This window comes from Saprolegnia diclina (genome assembly GCF_000281045.1).
Source record: "Saprolegnia diclina VS20 unplaced genomic scaffold supercont1.48, whole genome shotgun sequence".
Classification (NCBI taxonomy): domain Eukaryota; phylum Oomycota; class Saprolegniomycetes; order Saprolegniales; family Saprolegniaceae; genus Saprolegnia; species Saprolegnia diclina.
The window spans coordinates 165,829-183,133 of NW_008246115.1; the positions used below are offsets into that span (position 1 = coordinate 165,829).

At 59.7% G+C, this 17,305-nt stretch overlaps 6 protein-coding genes across 6 annotated transcripts; 2 read left to right on the plus strand and 4 right to left on the minus strand.

Moving 5' to 3' along the window:
* Positions 1-664: 664 nt before the first annotated feature.
* SDRG_12265 (hypothetical protein) lies at positions 665-1,316 on the plus strand. Its single transcript, XM_008618330.1, has 3 exons — positions 665-845; positions 896-1,063; positions 1,118-1,316. The coding sequence occupies exons 1-3, from the start codon at positions 719-721 to the stop codon at positions 1,189-1,191; spliced, it is 369 nt and encodes a 122-aa protein (XP_008616552.1). The 5' UTR covers positions 665-718; the 3' UTR covers positions 1,192-1,316.
* Positions 1,199-6,420, minus strand: SDRG_12266 (hypothetical protein). The gene is made up of 4 exons (XM_008618331.1): positions 5,423-6,420; positions 1,864-5,373; positions 1,741-1,817; positions 1,199-1,674 (listed from the first exon to the last, which is right to left on the minus strand). The coding sequence occupies exons 1-4, from the start codon at positions 6,371-6,373 to the stop codon at positions 1,239-1,241; spliced, it is 4,974 nt and encodes a 1,657-aa protein (XP_008616553.1). The 5' UTR covers positions 6,374-6,420; the 3' UTR covers positions 1,199-1,238.
* An 870-nt stretch (positions 6,421-7,290) lies between these two features.
* Positions 7,291-9,132, plus strand: SDRG_12267 (tRNA-dihydrouridine synthase 2). Its single transcript, XM_008618332.1, has 9 exons — positions 7,291-7,407; positions 7,456-7,561; positions 7,607-7,745; positions 7,798-7,906; positions 7,965-8,042; positions 8,093-8,151; positions 8,211-8,430; positions 8,484-8,624; positions 8,674-9,132. Exons 1-9 carry the CDS (start codon positions 7,354-7,356, stop codon positions 9,049-9,051), a joined length of 1,284 nt encoding a protein of 427 aa, XP_008616554.1. The 5' UTR covers positions 7,291-7,353; the 3' UTR covers positions 9,052-9,132.
* Positions 9,133-10,010: 878 nt separating this feature from the next.
* Positions 10,011-11,106, minus strand: SDRG_12268 (hypothetical protein; the record flags this gene model as incomplete). Its single annotated transcript, XM_008618333.1, has 1 exon — positions 10,011-11,106. The coding sequence occupies exon 1, from the start codon at positions 11,085-11,087 to the stop codon at positions 10,011-10,013; it is 1,077 nt and encodes a 358-aa protein (XP_008616555.1). The 5' UTR covers positions 11,088-11,106.
* A 755-nt stretch (positions 11,107-11,861) lies between these two features.
* Positions 11,862-13,372, minus strand: SDRG_12269 (hypothetical protein; the record flags this gene model as incomplete). The annotated part of the gene is made up of 2 exons (XM_008618334.1): positions 11,862-11,946; positions 11,991-13,372. 2 exons carry the CDS (start codon positions 13,370-13,372, stop codon positions 11,862-11,864), a joined length of 1,467 nt encoding a protein of 488 aa, XP_008616556.1.
* Positions 13,373-14,140: 768 nt separating this feature from the next.
* SDRG_12270 (hypothetical protein) lies at positions 14,141-15,664 on the minus strand (the record flags this gene model as incomplete). The annotated part of the gene is made up of 1 exon (XM_008618335.1): positions 14,141-15,664. The coding sequence occupies one exon, from the start codon at positions 15,662-15,664 to the stop codon at positions 14,141-14,143; it is 1,524 nt and encodes a 507-aa protein (XP_008616557.1).
* Positions 15,665-17,305: the final 1,641 nt, after the last annotated feature.

A 17,305-nucleotide genomic window follows, 5' to 3' on the forward strand; every position in this document is an offset into this window, starting at 1 on the left:
TGCAGTGTGCTCTTGGCAGCGATAAGCTTGATCAACATGTTGGCCAATTTGGCGAAGGCTTTGACTGAGCGATCGTCGATCATCGACCGGGAGGACGAATCCACAGCCGCTAAGAAAGGGTCATTTCTCATTTCTTATTGACCCTTGGCCAAGGCTTCTGCTATACACTGTCACCAGCACTGTCACTGCCGCAAAACGTCTTCGGTTCGCAACTCTGGATACAGCAAGTCCGACTGGCTCGACGGCTCTGCCGCCACGAGTTGGTTCAATATGCCTTGCCAGCGCTCGCCGTAGAGAATCAATTAGCAACGACGTTGTGCTTTACTTTCGCTACCGACTCGAATACAACCAGGGCGGTCATCGCTGGGTCGTGGGGACATGAGAAGGACCCACGAGAACGACCTTGCACTTGCGATCCCTAGCCCCATCAACTTCTGGGTGCAATGTCAGCTGCTCCGTCCAACCCATGGAGCCTGTCATGGTAGCTACAGTACACGTCGATGCGAGAGCCGACCGTTCGTGCTGCTCACTCGCTCTGACTTTGGTCCGTGCGACAGCCAGTGTCCCTCGTTTTTAGCGCGGAAGAGACGGGCGGCGCGGGCCTAATTCGTGCGTCGACGTACGAATTAGCGCTAATTCGTACGTGGACCTAAAAATAAAACGGAAAAACATTTGTGACTTCCGTGCACGTTCTACATCGCAGTCTGCCTTCCGCATCATGGACGACGTCATCCAGCTCAAGTTCCTCTTCGCCAACAAGGACGGCGTCAAGGTCACGCTCGGCGCGCCCAAGTCCGCGCACGTCGCCGACGTCAAGGCGCAGCTGCTCGCCGCGTGGCCTGCCGGTGCGTCGACGGTCGCCGCCACCCGCGAGCTCATGATGCCACCGGCGTAGATGTGCCCAAGCCCGAGTGCCTCAGCAGCATTCGCCTCATCTGCATGGGCCTCGGCGCGCTCCAGGACAACAAGACGCTGAGCGACAGCAAGGTGCCGTCGTTCCCGACCCATCCGACGCCGGTCAACGTCTCGGTCGTGCCGCCCAAGCGGTCGGCCGACGCTGCCGGTACGCGCAGTACCTGCCCGCCCTCTGGTCATGTGCATCATACTGCGACGGTAGGCGGCTCGTCCGAGCACCCGCTCACCCAGCGAGCGCCGCCCACCAACATTAGTTGCTGGTGCGCGATTTCATAGTCGATCGTTGAATTGCATCTGGTGTATATATTGTCTTCTTAGTCGAATTAACAAAAGGGCTGCTGGCAGATCGGACACTTGTTCTTGCTCGACTGGTTGAACCACTTGTAGAGACACGAGTTGTGGTACTTGTTGTTGCACGTCTTGCACGGCAAGTTGGGCAAGCCCATCGTCTTGGGGTTCAGGATCGAGTAGCAGATGGGGCACGGGTCGACGCCGTCAAACTCGCGGTCGACGTTTGTCTTCCAGAGCAAGACCGCATCGAGAAGCGAGCCGTCCTGGGACGACGTGACCTTGATGATCTGCAGCACCCAGCGCCGCCAGCGCTCTTCGGATATGCCAATGCGCTTGGTGCACTCGACCTCGACCGACCGGAGCGGGTACGACGCTGGCACGCGAATGACCATCTCGAGCGAGCACTCGTCCTTGATGTACGACGTGATGATCTCACGCGACACTTTGCTGCCGCGGACCGTCATCTCCCTACACGCCGCTTCGTCAGCATCGATTCTACGAGACGTGGACTATAGTCCTTGCAGTTGACCGTACTCGGGGTCCCAGAGGTCCTTCTCGGACGAGGCGTGGATGGCCGTGATTTCTTCCTGGAGCAGCAGCGGCGAGACATTCTACTCAAGCGAAGGTCATCGAACGGAATGAGATCGATCGCCATACCTCTTCGCAGAATCTGGCGACCCACGACCGCGCGCTGCGACTGCACTCGTCGTTCCACCAGAGCCGGACCATGGTCGGCAGTTTGACCACCGTGCGATAGAAGAGCGCGGCCGCGAGTGGCGACAAGCGGTCCGAGAAGTCGGTCGCGGCGGTCGCCAGCGACGGAAACGCCGACTCGAGATGGCGCTCGGACAACGCAATCGACTTGATGTGGTCGCCGCACGACAGCAGAAGCGACGAGAGCTGCGGACGCACGTACGCGCCCAGCGCCGACGTGAGCAGCGGGCTCGGCGTCTCGGGAAACATGCGCAGGTACAAGTCCCAGAGCAAAAATTGCGCCAACGACTCGGTCGCACTCATCGGCGTCGTCGAAATCGTTTGGAGCGCGGTCGCTAAGCCCGGCGTGATGAGCAGCGCCGTGATCGCAGCTTCGGTCGCGGCTTCGTCGTCGGCTTCCAGGTTCACACCGGTCGCCTCAGCATCGGCGAGGACCGCCAAGTTGGTCAAGCGCAGCAGCGAATAGACAGCGCCCTTGAGCACCGGGTGCGAGACCGACGTGGTGAGCGCGGTCCAGAGCACGTCGCGGCCGTTAAAGACATTGAGAATCGTGGCGGCCACCGCGTCACCGGGAAGGTCGACGAACGCGATGACGTCACCGAGCGTCAGAAGACCGTTGGCGACCGCCGTGTCGGCCGCAATTGCGTCATGGACCAAGTCGATGCACGCGCCAAGGTCGTTGCAGTGCACAAAGCTCGTTTGGACGCGCGCACGCGTCGCGAGGCCACCCGCGACGGCCTGCAACGACGTCGCAAGGACCGCGTCGCGGTGGTGCCGTGCGAGCTCGAGGTCCATGTGGTCGCGTCCTGTGCTGGCGACGGCCGAGACGAGCTGGAGCAGCGTCGACCGGAGGCGGAGGATCGTCGCACTTGCGTCCGCCGATTGCATCTTGAAGCCAACGACGTCGGACTGATCTTGCTTGGCCGAGAAGGCACTCTGCAGCAGCTGCATCGCCAGGCGAAGCGCGGTCGGCCGCGACGACAAGACGGACGTTGCAACCTGGCACAACAGCGTCCACTCGTCGATCGCGAGCGGGCGACGCAGGCCATTGGTCGAGAGCAACCGCGTCCATTTTGCCAGCAGCGCATCGACGTCGACATCGTTCGGTGCCGAGTTGAGCAAAGCGACAAAGGACGCACCGTGCGTCGACAGCGCCTCGATCGGCGCTTCGTCCAGGGCGGCGACGGCATCGGCCAAGACGTCCGTCGCGGAGCCGAGCCGGCGAAGCAAGATCGAGGCGTGCGCCGGGTACTGGTTCAAAAGGTCCTTCGTGACGATCGACGCGACTTGCGACGACGGCAGCGCGTCGACCAAGAGCTGCACCAGCGTCGAATGGAGGAGCGCGCTGTCGGGCGCCGTTCCGTGGCCGAGCACGACGCTGCTCTTGAGCGCGGGGTTGTCAATGTGGGTCGTGAGCACGACGTGGAGCCATGGCGCCGCCGCCTCCTCGGTGAGCGCGAGCGCTTTTGTTAGCAGCAGTGGCACGACCGGCGCTTCGTAGAGCGGGCCGAGGAGCACGTACGCGTCGAGCCAGCTGCTCGAGACGCTGCTTTCCAGCATCTCGCGCGGCGCCACGTGCGTGCTGTCGACCGTAAACCACGTGAGCGCAAAGCCAACGTCGAGGTACACAAGCTGCAGCAGCGTATCCACGTTCGTAAAGCAGTCGTTGCCACGGACGAGCGCGCCGTGGTCGACGTGGCAGAGCTCGGCAAACACCTCGAGCTGTCGGTACGACGGCGTCGCGAGCGGTGCGAGTGTCGATAGCAGCGTCGACTTGGTCGTCCCGCACACGTCGTCCAGATGCAAGTAGGCGCTCGCAAATGCCGCCCACACCGCCGCGTCCTCGGTCGCAAACCCGGCGTTGAGCGCCGCCGCCCATTTCGTCTGCAGCAGCGTCTTTTGCGCCATCGGCCAAAACGACCGGACGCGCGGGCAGAGGCGCTCGTTCCAGAGGCACTGCGCGCTGTGGGCGGTGGTCGGATTCGCCGCGTCCATCGCGCGCACCACGTGCAAGACGAGGTCGATGGCCTTGTCGCTGCGTTCGACATGCGGGAGGAGCGACTCGAGCAGCGAGAGCACGTTCTCCGGCATCGCGTCGTGCAGCTTGTCGCAAAAGAGGACGGCCGCGTCCAGTGTCTTTTTCGAGACGACGGGGACGCCAGCGTCGGCCCAGCACGACGCCAGGAAGAGCGTCTCGACCGACGTCCAGCGCCGCATCGCACCATCAATCAAGAGGGCGTTCACGTGCCTATCAAACCACGCACTCGTCCAGAGCACGCCCCAGAGCGACGCAGGCGACGCGACGCCGTCTGTCCACTCGGCCAGCGACGCGTCGGCCGACTTGAGCGCAAGCGACCGCACCGCGATCGCCGCCGAGAGCGGGTCGTCCATCATGTCCATGCGGCGCGTGAGATCGTCCCACATGGCCGAGCGCTGGTCCGGAAGCGCTTGCACGTAGTGCCAAAAGAGCTTGAAAAAGTCCGTGGGCGGCTGCAACTGCGGCAGCGCCGGGGCAAGCACCGACGTATACTGCGTCGCGGGGTCGGCGCTTGCGTGGTCAAGGCCAAAGACATCGAGGAGCTGCGCGAGCAGCAAAAACTGCCGTGAGAGCGGGTGCGCCACGTCGATGCTCTCGAGGATGCCAGCGTACACGGCCTTGACGAGCGGGTCCAGATACGTCGCGACCAAGTCAGAGTCCGACTGCTTGTGGTACGTAGTGCGGGCGTGGGCCAAAAGCCCGATGAGCCGCTCGGGCAAGAAGGCGGTCGACGCGACGTGCGTCACGACCATCTCGACGCATGCGACATGCAGCGTAGTATGAAAGAGCGTCACAAAGGCGTCTTGGACGGCAATGACCTTGTGCAGCCAGCGGCCTTGGAGCTCGTCGGCGGCGCTTAGCAGCGTCCTTCGGCCGTCGCGGAAGCTCGTCACGCGTGGGACAAGCGCAAAGACGTGCTTCGAAAAGGCAGCGAAGGCGCGGTCCGAGATGGACGACCGCAGCACGGCCGGGAGGACGCTCGTGAGCACAGGCCCGAACGTCATCTGCACATACGCCGGCGGATCAAAGGCCGAGACAAATTCGTCCGAGGACGGCAGCGACAAGAAGATGGTGGCCATCGCGCCAAGACACTCGAGAAACGACGTGACGACGTCGCTCTCAATCTGCACGACGTGGGGCGTCTCGAGGCCCTTCCAGAGCGCCGAGAGCAGCTGCGGGTAGACGCTGGACGCGAGAGGCAGCGGCATGGACGCGAGAAGCGGTAGGACGTTCGGGTACGAGCCGGCGCCCGAGCCGTAAAAGCCGTGCTTGAGCAGCGAGAGCAGGCGGGGGACAATTGCACTATGGAGGGACGCCCACGGAAGACTCGGCGAACGTTGCACGAACGAGAGCACGAGAGTCCACATGGCATCGTGGTTGCTGGCGACTTTTTCTTGGAACGTGCTGAGCACCACCTAATGTCGCATATTTCGTGATAGCGGTGGAGATAGATGCACAAAGGACCTTGGCGTCCAGCGCGATCGCCGTGTGCATGAGCACTGACGTGAGCGCCTTGTACGCGCCGAGCCGAACGCAGGCCCGCGAGAACGTTGGGCTCTTCCCAGCCGCGGTGGTTTGCCGAGACAGCGCCTGCGATGTGAGCAAGTGGTGCAGGTGGCCGTCGGGCTCGAGGTGCGACGACGACGGCGCCATCGTTTCGACGAGCTTGCCGAGACTCAGGAGCGCCGACGTGAGGATGCGTTCGTAGCGCTCTTCGGCCTCGTCGGCGCTGTACATGTCGCGGTCGCTGAGGTCGTCGACCTTGGCGGCGAGGTACGTGCGGATCGTCGTCGTGAGGAGCTCCATGTGGGTCGAGAGCACACTTTGCTGGTCGAGAAGCGTCGGGAAGAGGAGCTGGAACGCGCGCATGGCAAGGCGCGACGTCTCGACGTGGTTGTCATGCATGGCGAGGACGTACCAGGAGGGTAAGAGCAGTGCAATATGGTTGTGGAAGACTGTCGCCTTCTTCATCTTCTCGAGCATGCTCAAGAGCACTTCGTTCGAGAGCTGGCGCACGCGCCGGTCGTTCTCGGCCATGAGCTTCCCGTAGAGGTAGCAGTAGTGGCCGATCGCTGGCCGCAGCTCGAGTGGCTTGCGGCTCGGCACGATCACGTCCTTCAAGTTCAAGAGCGCCTTGGTCTTCGTGAGCGCATCGCGCTTCCCGAGCATCTTGAGCGCAAGCGCCAAGTCGCCGTCCGCGCCATCATAAAACGAGAAGGTGGTCGAGGCAGCCAAACTCGTATCTTCGGCGGACGCCAAGGTCGCTGGCGCCGGCGCGGCCGCAGCCGCAAAGGCCCCAAAGCCGATAAAGCCCGACGAGGCCGCGCCAGAGAGGAGCTGGCCCGCGCGGGCGCTCGAGGAAGCGCTGGCCTTGGCCAGCTTGTCCTGCTGCTTGTTGATCTTCTTCCCGCCCATCGTCGTCTCGCCTCCAAGTCCAATGACCTTGCTGCCGACCGACACTCACAAAACTGCACGAGCCACCTGGTTGCACGTCGCTTACAAACCCCAAGTATAATCAAAGCTTGTTTTCATAGACGACAGATAATACTATTTCTGTGACTACAGTTGGAAACAGTGTACGTAGAGATGACTTCGCGAGGGTTCCCGCCATGCCCTCGAGGACGGTGCGCCTGCCACTGTCGGAAGGAAGGAGCCCAGTGTGCTACCGAGGTGGGTGCAATTCGGCGCCTTTTCGATTGGAAGACGTGGGTAGAGACAAGGGTACATCGGGCAACGAACGTCATTCGCATTTTCGAGGAACAGTGCTCGGGGTTGTGCGAGCTGGACGGAGGAAACCTGTGACGTCGGGTGTCGAGTCATACAGACAGTGTATGGCACCTCGGCAAGTACCATCATCCTCGTGGACCCTGTCACCTCGTCACGGATGACGGTCTCTACGATTAACGTGGGAACAATGGCGCTGGTCCTAGGGACTGGCGCATGCGAGTTGCGTCAACTCTAGCACATTCAAGCGCGGGAGACGGGAGCCTCGAGGCACCAAACGAGTAGGTTCTATCTACTACCACCCACAACGATCGAAGGGAAACTCCATGTTGAAGTTTAGTTAGTTGGTATTGCGCCGGTATTGTTGCCTCTACAATCTCCACCCGACTGACAGCAGTCGTAGGACGTCAAAACAACAAGGTAGCATCTAACACCCGTCGTTATGGCCTCGGACATACGCCTTGCGCGACCAAGACAGGTTGCAGCTACTCCTAGCGGTAGCCGCTCAATCAAGATCGTTGGGTCGACAGCGTCAAAAGCACACTATTTCAAGCGCTCAGGCGCCAGTGGACATCCTTGTACCGCTTTCTGTGCCACATAGCCGATAGGGCGGTCCCGCCAATCATCGGCCACCAAACGCTCTCGGACCGCGCAAGTGCAACATCAAAGTCATGGCACCCAACCTGTACGAGAACGCAGTCTGCTTGGCGCCGATGGTCCGCGCCGTACGTCCTCATCCTGCGCTCTTATGGCATCTGAGAGCTGCTGCGTAGGGCACGCTGCCGCTGCGGCTGCTCTCGCTGCGCTACGGCGCCAACCTCGTCTACGGCGAAGAGATCATCGACAAGAAGATTGCGCAGACGCACCGCGTCGTCAATGGTAGACACACAGCATCCTCCGACTACCTGCAAGAACATATCGTAGATGTGCTCGGGACGATCGACTATGTGAGCGCCCAAGGCGACAGCGTCGTCTTCCGCACCTGCGCCGAAGAGAAGGACCATGTTGTCTTCCAGATCGGGACGCCGGGCGCCGTCACCGCGCTCAAGGCCGCCGAGACAGTGTACGTCTACGACCGCTTGCGGAATGATTTGTACGATACCGTCCTGCATTAGCGCCAACGACGTGGCGTCCATCGACATCAACATGGGCTGCCCCAAGCACTTTTCCGTGCAAGGCGGGATGGGCATTGCGCTCATGAGCAAACCCGAGGTCGCTTCGGACGTACGACACACTCTCACGGGATACTTTGTCTTTTCATTCGTACAATTTCTCCATGTAGATTGTCAAAACACTCCGTCGGAACCTCAATATCCCAGTGTCGTGCAAGATCCGCATCAAAGACAGTCCGAGCGCGACAGTACGAATCCAAATTTCATGTTTCCAAACTGAAATTGTCGTTTTGAAAAGATTGATTTTGCCAAAAGCATGGAACAAGCGGGCGCAGCGGCCATTGCGATCCACTGCCGGTACCACTGGATTCTTCAGTGACCGACGGCCATTCTCACATTTCATATGTGTTTGTCAGGCAACCCCACGAACGTCCCTGCGACGACGCGCACTGGGACGCGCTGCCATTGATTCCGTCGGCGCTCAACGTGCCGGTCTTGGCCAACGGCGATATTTACACGCAGGAAGACATTGCCCGCGTGCGCGCCGAGACGGGCTGTTCCGGCGTCCTCGTCGCACGCGGCGCCCTTCATAACGCGTCGTGCTTTCGCCAAGAGGGTCTTCTGCCCTACACCGAGGTATGAGATCTGAGTTTCACTCGGCATTGGTTTCATTATTGATATTAAATTAGAATATTCGCGAGTTTCTCAAGGTCGCGGCCGAGACAGACAATGTGTTCCAAAACACAAAGTACTCGATTAGCCGCATGCTCCCGTCCAAGGTCAACCACCTCGAGACGCCGTCGGTCGTGCTGCCGTACGACCACGTCACGGTACTCCAAACCGGTTAAAAGATCCCGTTGATACATTGATACTACCTAGGTCCCCGACATTGCAGCGACCAAGTCGAACCGCGAGATGTTTGCGCTCTTTGGTCTTGGCGAGTACTTGGACGAGTACACGGCCAAATACGCCGCCCGCGCGTCCGAGCTCGACGTGTCGGTGGGCCCCAACGCGCCGGACCGCGCCTACGACGACAGCCACGTACTGAACCGGCAATTCTTCTGCGACGCATGCGGGCTTCAGCTGCTGAGTGACCAAGACGTTGCACTCCATGTGAAGGGCAAGCGCCACAAGAAGAAGCTGCGCGCGCTCGCGAGCCAGTCGGTCTTGGCGTCGGTCGAGTCGTCCAACAAACGCTTCAAAGTGGCGACCAACGACGACGACGACGACGACAACGCACTCACGACGCAAGACTAAAACCAGGGTTAACCTCGTGTTTTCTTGGGGCAGAATTTGGTCGAGCTCTTTGATTAAATTTTGCATTGGGGTAGCGTGCAATCTATGTGACGTAGTTTGGACTCGGTGGACGGGGTCAACGTACCCTGCCCTAAACCTCGGGTTTTCTTGGGGCAGCGTGTGATCTCATCAATTCGTCGATGCTGCAAATGCCCATGGCGGCCAGCACTAGCGCGCTGCCAGTGCAATCTCCTTGGTGATCTGTTCGCGCACGACCGCGGCCGTGAGACCGACACCACAACTGCCCTTGCCCGTCGTGTAGATGTCTCTCGGGCTTACGATCACAATAAAAAATGTGCTGAGGAGCTGCCTCTTAACAATTAACAACACCAGGGTCACCCATGAGGCGCTGGAGAATGCAAACTGGCTATCGAATAGTTAACCGCCCATCCAACCCAAAAGAAGATTTCCAACTCAATATTTGGTAATGAGATCCCACGTTGTCTCCATTTCGCTCCGAGCCGAGCCGCGCAGTGAGCGATTACATTGATTTATGGACGTGCTATGTATATTTTCGTATATCTTATCACTGGCGATTCGACGGGTCGATCTCTGTTGCCCTATCCCTCGCTCCAGCTCAGGTCCATCACAGCGAGACCGACGCTAGAGCTTCGTACAGTGTAACAACAAGCACACGTACGTCTTGACAAACTCGACCGGTGACAACACATGCGCGAGGCGGAGCTACCCAGAGCTGCGATTTTCCTAGTAGGGGTAGGGTAGTGCGGGCGTGTGTTGCCCTTGAACCTGAGAGCTCGCCCATGTCTGTGAGCAAGCACAAAGTGGTTATGCACGCTTATGCTCCTGCAGATGAGCCCATACTACCTAGCATCTACTGTCCTTCAACAACCTCCAGGCATGTAAAATGTCATTCACACAGAAGATGACGACGAATGCTAAATACGAAAACAAAAAATTGATTACGCAGCGTGCGCAGGGCTCTCGAGCGCGAGACGGTGCACGCGGCCGTGGAGGCTCTGATGGCGGCACGCAATCTGGTACTTGGTCGCCATGGCTTGGATCTCGGCCCCGACGCTTTCGTCCCCGTCGATCGGCGGGAGCGTGATCGTGACACCGCGGCACGACGCGAGGGCGGCGCCAAAGAGCAGGTAGGTCTGCATCGACAGCTCACTGTCGATATCGAGGACGACGCCCACGGGGCTCGATGTATTCGGAAGGGCCCGCAAGAGCGCCGACGCAGCGTGCTCGGTGGTGCCGTCGAACGAGAGCTTGCGGAGGCCGCGCTTGAGCCATCGCGCGAGCCACTTCTCGACTTGGTACTCGACGCCGGCCATGTAAACGGTGCAGTCATAAAAGACGATCTCGTCGAGGAGGCACGGGGCGGCCACATGCACCGCGAACGCACCCCACGCCGCGGGCGAGAACTCCATCTTGTTCAGCGTGATGCGTCGGAGTGTCGGGGGAAGCAATGACGACGGGAGCATGCCTGTGGTGGGGAAGCGGCCAAACGACACCGTCAAGGTCTCGAGCGCTGGGAGGACCACAAGTGGACCCGAGATATCACTGGGATCTCCATTTCCGCAGGTAACATGCAGCGACCGGAGCTGTGTTACGTTGAGGCGAGCAAGCAGCTGCGCATATGCAGGCATGGCATCGGCGCCCGCCGCCAAGAGCAAGCTCGTGAGGCGTGTAAAGGCCGGCGCGACCGCCATGAGGGGCTCGAGCTGCTCGGGCATGTTGAAGCGGAACGCAAAATGGGAGAGCGGTGTCGTCATGCGGAGCACCGTCGCCAGTTCTTCGCTTCCGGCCGGGCCAAGGTACGACAGGTCCAGGCTCTCGGCGTCGCCCGACTCGAGAAAGCGGCGGACGACCCCCATCATGGTGGCATCGCCCTCTTCCCAGAACGCTACGAGGAAGCAGTGGTCGGGCGTGGGCTCGTCGGCCAGGCCGTCGTCGGCAGGTGCTGCCGGAGCGTGGGTCGAGGGGACCGGGTCGGGGCCCTGGACTGTCTTGGCCGCGTGCTTGTTGCTGCTCATCGCGGGTCGGAAACTAACCACAAACGATCCGTTCACTCTTCAACTGAAACTCAATTTCTGGAAAATGAGAAATATTTTTTCAATTTCGACGAACGACCTCAATATCGCGGCCTGTATCCCCTATAAACCGCGCCAAGCCATGAGGAATCTATTTAATAAGACATGGACAGTGTGTGCACGTTCTGTACCAAGTAGAATATAAATTCCATTCGTATTCTGGATGGGCGGCGCGTCTCAAAACCAAGGAAAAACTCCAAAAGAGAGAAAAATGGCGGGAAACCCAACCGGATCGCGACTGGGACCGCCCACAGCGCACACTATCAGAGCCCACTGTTCAAGAGCAAGTACGTCGGCTTTCAGTGCCAAATCGAGAGTAGAAGCACATGACCCGTCGCAACTTCTGCCAAGCAGGTACGCCGCCACGCGCATATGTCACATCGACTCGCGCTTGAACGCGCGGTCGTCTTGGTAAGCATCGGCGCCAGCTTGGCTCTTTGCCGCATCGTCCGTATCGTGTCGGTAGTACAGCCAGTGCTTGCTGCGCAGTCTCCTTCTGAGCCCGCATGACTTCGACCAGCGCTCGTCGCAAGGTCCATCTTACCTTGCACGTTGCTCCAACTCGACCGGCAGGATTCTCAAACCAGTTTCAAGCATTTTGCGGTGAACAGGGGTAAGGGCAAGGGGAAGGGTGATGGGTTCCCTCCGAACCCCCCGCCGCCCCGAACCAAACAAGGTTCAAGAGTCGATAGAAAGGATGCTTACATCTTAGGTGCCTCACGCCGGGCTCTCGAGTACGAGGCTTCGACGACCCGCGACGTATTCATACCGGTAATTGTACTGGCGCAGCACCGGCACGGCTCTATAATCCGTCTCTTCATCCATCGGCGGGAGGAAGATCGAGACGCCTCGGAAGTCGTGAGCGCTTGGTCCACTGCAATGTAGCACGGTCCAGACAGTTCGTACTCGTCCACGATATCGAATGCGGCGCCGAGCCGGCTCGTCGTATGCGGAAGCGCCGCTGCCAGCCGCATAATGGACTCGTTGCTAACGTCGCACTTGTGCATGGCGATGCTTTGGATGCCTCGGCGGATCCAGTCGGGCAGAGTCGTCATGATAGCGTCGGTAATCGCTGTGGAAAGCTTGCACTCGAGCCACGTCAATGATTCGAGCTCATACGCGCTGGACAAGCCCGCTGCAAAGGCGTTCCACGCCGGTCCGTCGAACGAGATACTGGTAAATGCTACACGGCGAAGCGTCGATGGCAGTCGCGCCGTGGGGGCCATGGCATCGACGGCGAAGGAACCGCGCGCGAGGCTCAGGTCTTCGAGCACCGGGAACGACGGCAGCACATCGAGGAGCACGCCAAAGTTGACGTACTCGTAGTGAGGACATGTAATGTGTAGCATCGTGAGGCGCTGGCCGTCGAGGCATGTCAGCAGCTGCACGAGCACCGGCATGTCGGACGCATGCGCAAGCTTGATGCGCAAGCGGGTCAGACGCGTGAACGAGGGCGCGACAGCCACGAGCGGGGCAAGGAGCCCCGGCATTTTGAGACACATGTCGAGGGTCGAGAGCGCGACCGTCTTGGGCAGCATGAGCGACAGCGCGTCGTGGTCTCTCGGGTCGTCCGATGCAAAGAACGACACGACCAATGTCTCGGCGTACGCGGAATCGAGCCAACGCCCGATGGCCGAGATCTTGGCGGCCTCGCGCGCCGGGCAGTTGATCGCGAGAAAGCTGAGGCGGTGCGCGGGCGTCGTGACGGCGTCCAGGGGCGATGCGTCGCCCGAGACGTTGCGAGCGTCAAAGCTCTGGAGCTTGATGCACTCGCGCAGGACGCTGCAGAGGCGTGGAAGCGGGATATTGATCAGTACGTGCGGGTGGGTATAATGGATGACCTTCTTGCTCCATGCTTGAAGCGCCTCCAAGCCGGCGGGATCCATCGGCACGCCGAACACCATGGCCGCGGTCACGACGGGCAGTGCATCGCGCGCGAGGCGTGCGCCAGTGGGCGCGAGCTCGGCCAGCTTGAGCATGGGCCACAAATGCTCGACGGCCTCGTGCTCGGTGTAATGCCGGTACGAGATCACAGCGTCCAGCGGGCGTTGCAGCAGCTGGAGGAGCGCGGCCAGCGGCGGACTCCGCGCCGAGGCTGGGAGCGCCGACAGGAAGGCCTTGACGTCGATCGGCGCTTCCAAGCACTGGACGATGGCGACGAGGACGTGGTCCAGTTTGAACGCCGTCGGCGATGGCGCGCCCATCCACTGGCTCCGGCGGCTCGTCATTAGTCGGACCAGAGTTTTTTTCAAACTGAATCTTAATGCATCGCTCAATTTGCGTTTTTCTCAAACTATAGGCTGGTACCAGACCAGGAGCTCGACATCCGTTGCGGGTGGAGACGGGCAGAGCGGCGAGGAAGGCCTTGACGCCGCCAAGCACTGAACGAACGTCGTGCTGATGCGAGCGGCGTCAACGACAGACGACGGGGCTGCGGCCGCGCGCTTGGCCCTGTTGCTCACCCGCCACATGGCCTTTCCGCCCACTCAATCTAATAACAAGAAGGCGACTGCGCCACTACTAACTCGCGCGCCAACGACCGTTGTTGCCTCCAGCTGGTCGAATCGGCGTCAGCCACGACGAGGTCGATGGCAAGAGCGTCCAACACAACGCTGCATCCACGGGCGTCATCACTGACGCTTGGGAAGGAAGGACCTTTGCGATACTTCAGTTTCGTCATCGCGCGTTTCGACACATGACGCTCTTGCAGCTGGAAACCGCTGTCATCACGGCGGAGAACGAGATCGGCGGCGGCATACCGTAGCCAGCACGTCATTTCTGCCAACGTCAGCAGTCTACGTGACTGCAGGGATAGGGCATCACTAGTAGTTGCATCATCTTCTCGTCCTGCGCGTCTTCGGCGCCGATGCTATATGTCCAGCTGGGTGGACATATTGTCCACGACCCTACTACCCTACCCATTCTACTCGTTAGATGGAAAAAACTACTAAGCTTAGTACAAATGCTTGAACGGTATGCAAAAAAAGCACGGCGGCCTACGCGCGATCCGCGGGACTCTTCAACACAAGATATGTTTGGCCGTCGACGACCTCGTGGCCATAGAATACGCCATGCATCGTCGCCAAGTCTCGGAAGTCGTCGTCGATCGTCATCGACGGCAGCACGACCGAGACGCCAGCGCACAGCAGGAGTGCTCGACCAAGGCGCACGCAACTCTTGCCCGACAAAAGGTTGTTCTTGATGACGATGGAGACACCGACAGCGCTCGTCGTTCGAGCGACGGCCGCTCCAAGCATCGTCGCTTGGTCGTCTCCGAGGCGGCAGTTGTCAAACGTGATGATTCGAATGCCTCGGGCAATCCAGCCGCGTAACGCCGGCGTCATGCACTCGAGTTCATTTCCCCACAGTCGACAATTGCGCCACGTAATCTCATCGAGGTCGCATGAGCGCAGCAAGACCGTCGCCAGTCCCTCCCACACGGACGTGGCCAACAGCACTTCGGAAAACGTGAGCCGGCGAAATGTGGATCGGCGCGCGGGCTCGAGCACACCGTCCATGAGGCACCAGCGCTGGATCGTGAGCTCTTCCAGCGCTGGAAACGTAGGCAGGACGTCTAGTAGCGCGGTGAGATGCTCGGTGAGGTTCCCGCGCGTAGAGCCGACGCAGAGCGAGCCAAGGTTTGGACTGCGGAGATGCTGCAAAAGCGTCAATACCGCGGGCATGTTGGCTGCCGGCACCGCGAGATGCAGGTGCGTGAGACGAGTGAAGGCGGCTGCGACGGGCAAAAGCCGTGCGAGCAGCTCGGGGGCTTGAAACGTGAGCGCAAGATGCGAGAGAGTAGTCGTTTTGCAGAGCATTGACGCCAGCGCCTCGCTCACTGGCGTGTCACTGTACGCGTAATACGTAAAGTGCAAGTGCTCGGCGCTGCCTGACGCAAGCCAGCGCGCGACAACCGGGATCATCTCTGCCGAGGTCTCGAGGCAACAGACCGTGAGGCACCGGACGCGGTGGGCGGGCGTCGTGACGGCCTCGAGGATCTGCGCCCCCGATTCGATACCTTCGTGCACGTCGACGCCCTGAAGCTTGGTGCATTGCGTCAAGATGCTGCAGAGACGTGGGATGTCGTGGCGACGTCCAACGTGAGAGTGCGCATAGTTTGTGATCTTGTGGCGCCAGAGATAGAGCCACTGAAAATGGTCGTAGCCCAGTACGTTCTGCGTCAAGTCGAGATTGCGAAGGGCAACTGAGGAAAAGAGTGGCATCGCGGCCAGTGCAAGCGCGGCTGTCGCGGACGTGACGACACTGAGCTCCAGCACGGGCCAGAGCTTGCTCATGGCCTTCTCCGGATCCTGCTGAAAAAGCGCCGTCCGATAATTGCGCCGGACGACCTGCGCGGAGTCGGCCAAGAGCTTGTGGAGCGCGGTTAGCGACGCGCTGCGCGCCGAGGCCGGCAGGGCCGACAGGAAGGCGGCGACGTCTTTGGTCATCGGCGTAAACTGCGCGATCGTGACCAACGCGTGGTCCAGATCCAGGATCGTTCTCGCGGCCGTGGAACTCATCGCAGTGTGGCAGGATCAAACATCAACGGCCTTTTCTTGGGCTCACTCGCAATGCCAAACTCAATGAATGGTGTATTTCTCAAAACACCTGTCGCAGCTTGTTCCGACAGTGATTCCAAGTGCCATCAAGACAACAGTCGTCGGCAAACGCCGTCGTCCGAGCGCTTGCTCTCGGTCCTTTTCTTGTGGTCGAATTATTTGCACCACTGGGGCCTCTTCATAGTATCACTCTGAATCATAGCGCTGAAGCGACCTCGATTCGCGCATTTCTCAATACGCACATTGTGCTCGTGAGCAAAGGCGTGTGTTCAAAAGAATCTCGACCGAGTCGATACACAGCCAGCACATCCTAGAGAACAACCTGCACTTTGCATCTCTTGTTGATTGAGCCCGAGAAACGACGTTAACCAGTGGCTCGTGGCGTAGGGGTAGGTCAGGGGAAGGGAAACAAACCCCGAAAAAAAGCAGAGTACTCCTGGACGCCTCGTACACGTTGATAGCGCCATCGTCTGTACCGCATCGTACGTTGCGTCCACCAGGGTATGAAAAACTCGTTTGGATATTCCTAGCACGTCCATTAGTATAAAGAAAAAATGTAGTCGAATACGACCGACTACGGCGGACTACTACGCACCCTCCGCGGGCTCTTCAACACAAGATGGGTCTGGCGTTCGACGACCTAGTGGCAATCGACAACGCCGAGCTTTGTTGTCCTGTCTCGGAAGGCGTCGTCGCCACCATCGACGGCAGTGCGAGACGCCAGCGCACAATGCGAGTGCTCGGCCACGGCGGATGCAGCTCTCGCCCCACACTCGGTGCTCTTGATGACGAAGGAGGCACTCGTCCTTGGGAGCTCCAAGCAACGGGATGTCATTGTCGTCGACATATATCGCGAAATCGACGTGACAAACGACATGTAGATGTCGCCCATTGTCTAATATACCGAAAGAATTGTTTCTGAACGACAGCAACCTTGAGAAAATGCAAACTCAATTTTGAAAAAATCGTCATCTGGCCGCACGCAATACTGTCGATGGCCGCGAGGTGGTCGAGCGAGTTGATGATGTCAGCACCGGCGGCAGCTCGATCGAGACGCCACGGCACGACGCAAGGGCTGGGCCGAGGAGGACGTAGGCGTTGTTTGGCAGCTGGCAGTGATATATCGATGTGGATGCGGACACCAACGGGGCTCGTTCTCGCGCAATGGCCGTCGCAACCGCATGGTCTTCTCCAAAGCCGACAAACGAGATTTTGCGGATACCACAATTGATCTACTGGCGCAGCACTCGCTCCATGGACGGTGTCCTCGATGAGATCGGCTGGACCTCGTACGTCCTGACGACGTCTAAGGTCCAGCCGATCTCATCGAGGACACAGGTGCCAAGCAAGCTCTTGCCAAGTGCGTTCCGCGCGCTTGGTAAATTTGGCTTTGAAAATCGTGACGCGATGATGCGTGGACGGCAGCTTCGCGACGGTATTCGATGGGCAGCGTCTCCTGAACCTGAGTTGTTCGAGGCCCGGGCACGTCGGCAGCAAATTGAGCGTTGCAGTGAGCTCTCTGTCAAAGCCTCGACGCGGAGCAAGTGGTGCAACATGGAAGCGTCTCACAAGCTCCACGAGCGCCGTATCTTCTCAACTGAC

Excerpts from the sequence above, each read along its gene's own strand:
- SDRG_12265 (XM_008618330.1), top strand. The coding sequence starts at position 719 with ATGGACGACGTCATCCAGCTCAAGTTCCTCTTCGCCAACAAGGACGGC. Across the intron at positions 846-895 it reads GCTCGCCGCGTGGCCTGCCG|ATGTGCCCAAGCCCGAGTGC; the intron begins GTGCGTCGACGG and ends CCACCGGCGTAG. Across the intron at positions 1,064-1,117 it reads GCGGTCGGCCGACGCTGCCG|GCGGCTCGTCCGAGCACCCG; the intron begins GTACGCGCAGTA and ends CTGCGACGGTAG.
- SDRG_12266 (XM_008618331.1), bottom strand. The coding sequence starts at position 6,373 with ATGGGCGGGAAGAAGATCAACAAGCAGCAGGACAAGCTGGCCAAGGCC. Across the intron at positions 5,374-5,422 it reads CGATCGCGCTGGACGCCAAG|GTGGTGCTCAGCACGTTCCA; the intron begins GTCCTTTGTGCA and ends ATGCGACATTAG. Across the intron at positions 1,818-1,863 it reads TCGCCAGATTCTGCGAAGAG|AATGTCTCGCCGCTGCTGCT; the intron begins GTATGGCGATCG and ends TCGCTTGAGTAG.
- SDRG_12267 (XM_008618332.1), top strand. The coding sequence starts at position 7,354 with ATGGCACCCAACCTGTACGAGAACGCAGTCTGCTTGGCGCCGATGGTC. Across the intron at positions 7,907-7,964 it reads AACCCGAGGTCGCTTCGGAC|ATTGTCAAAACACTCCGTCG; the intron begins GTACGACACACT and ends TTCTCCATGTAG. Across the intron at positions 8,625-8,673 it reads TGCCGTACGACCACGTCACG|GTCCCCGACATTGCAGCGAC; the intron begins GTACTCCAAACC and ends GATACTACCTAG.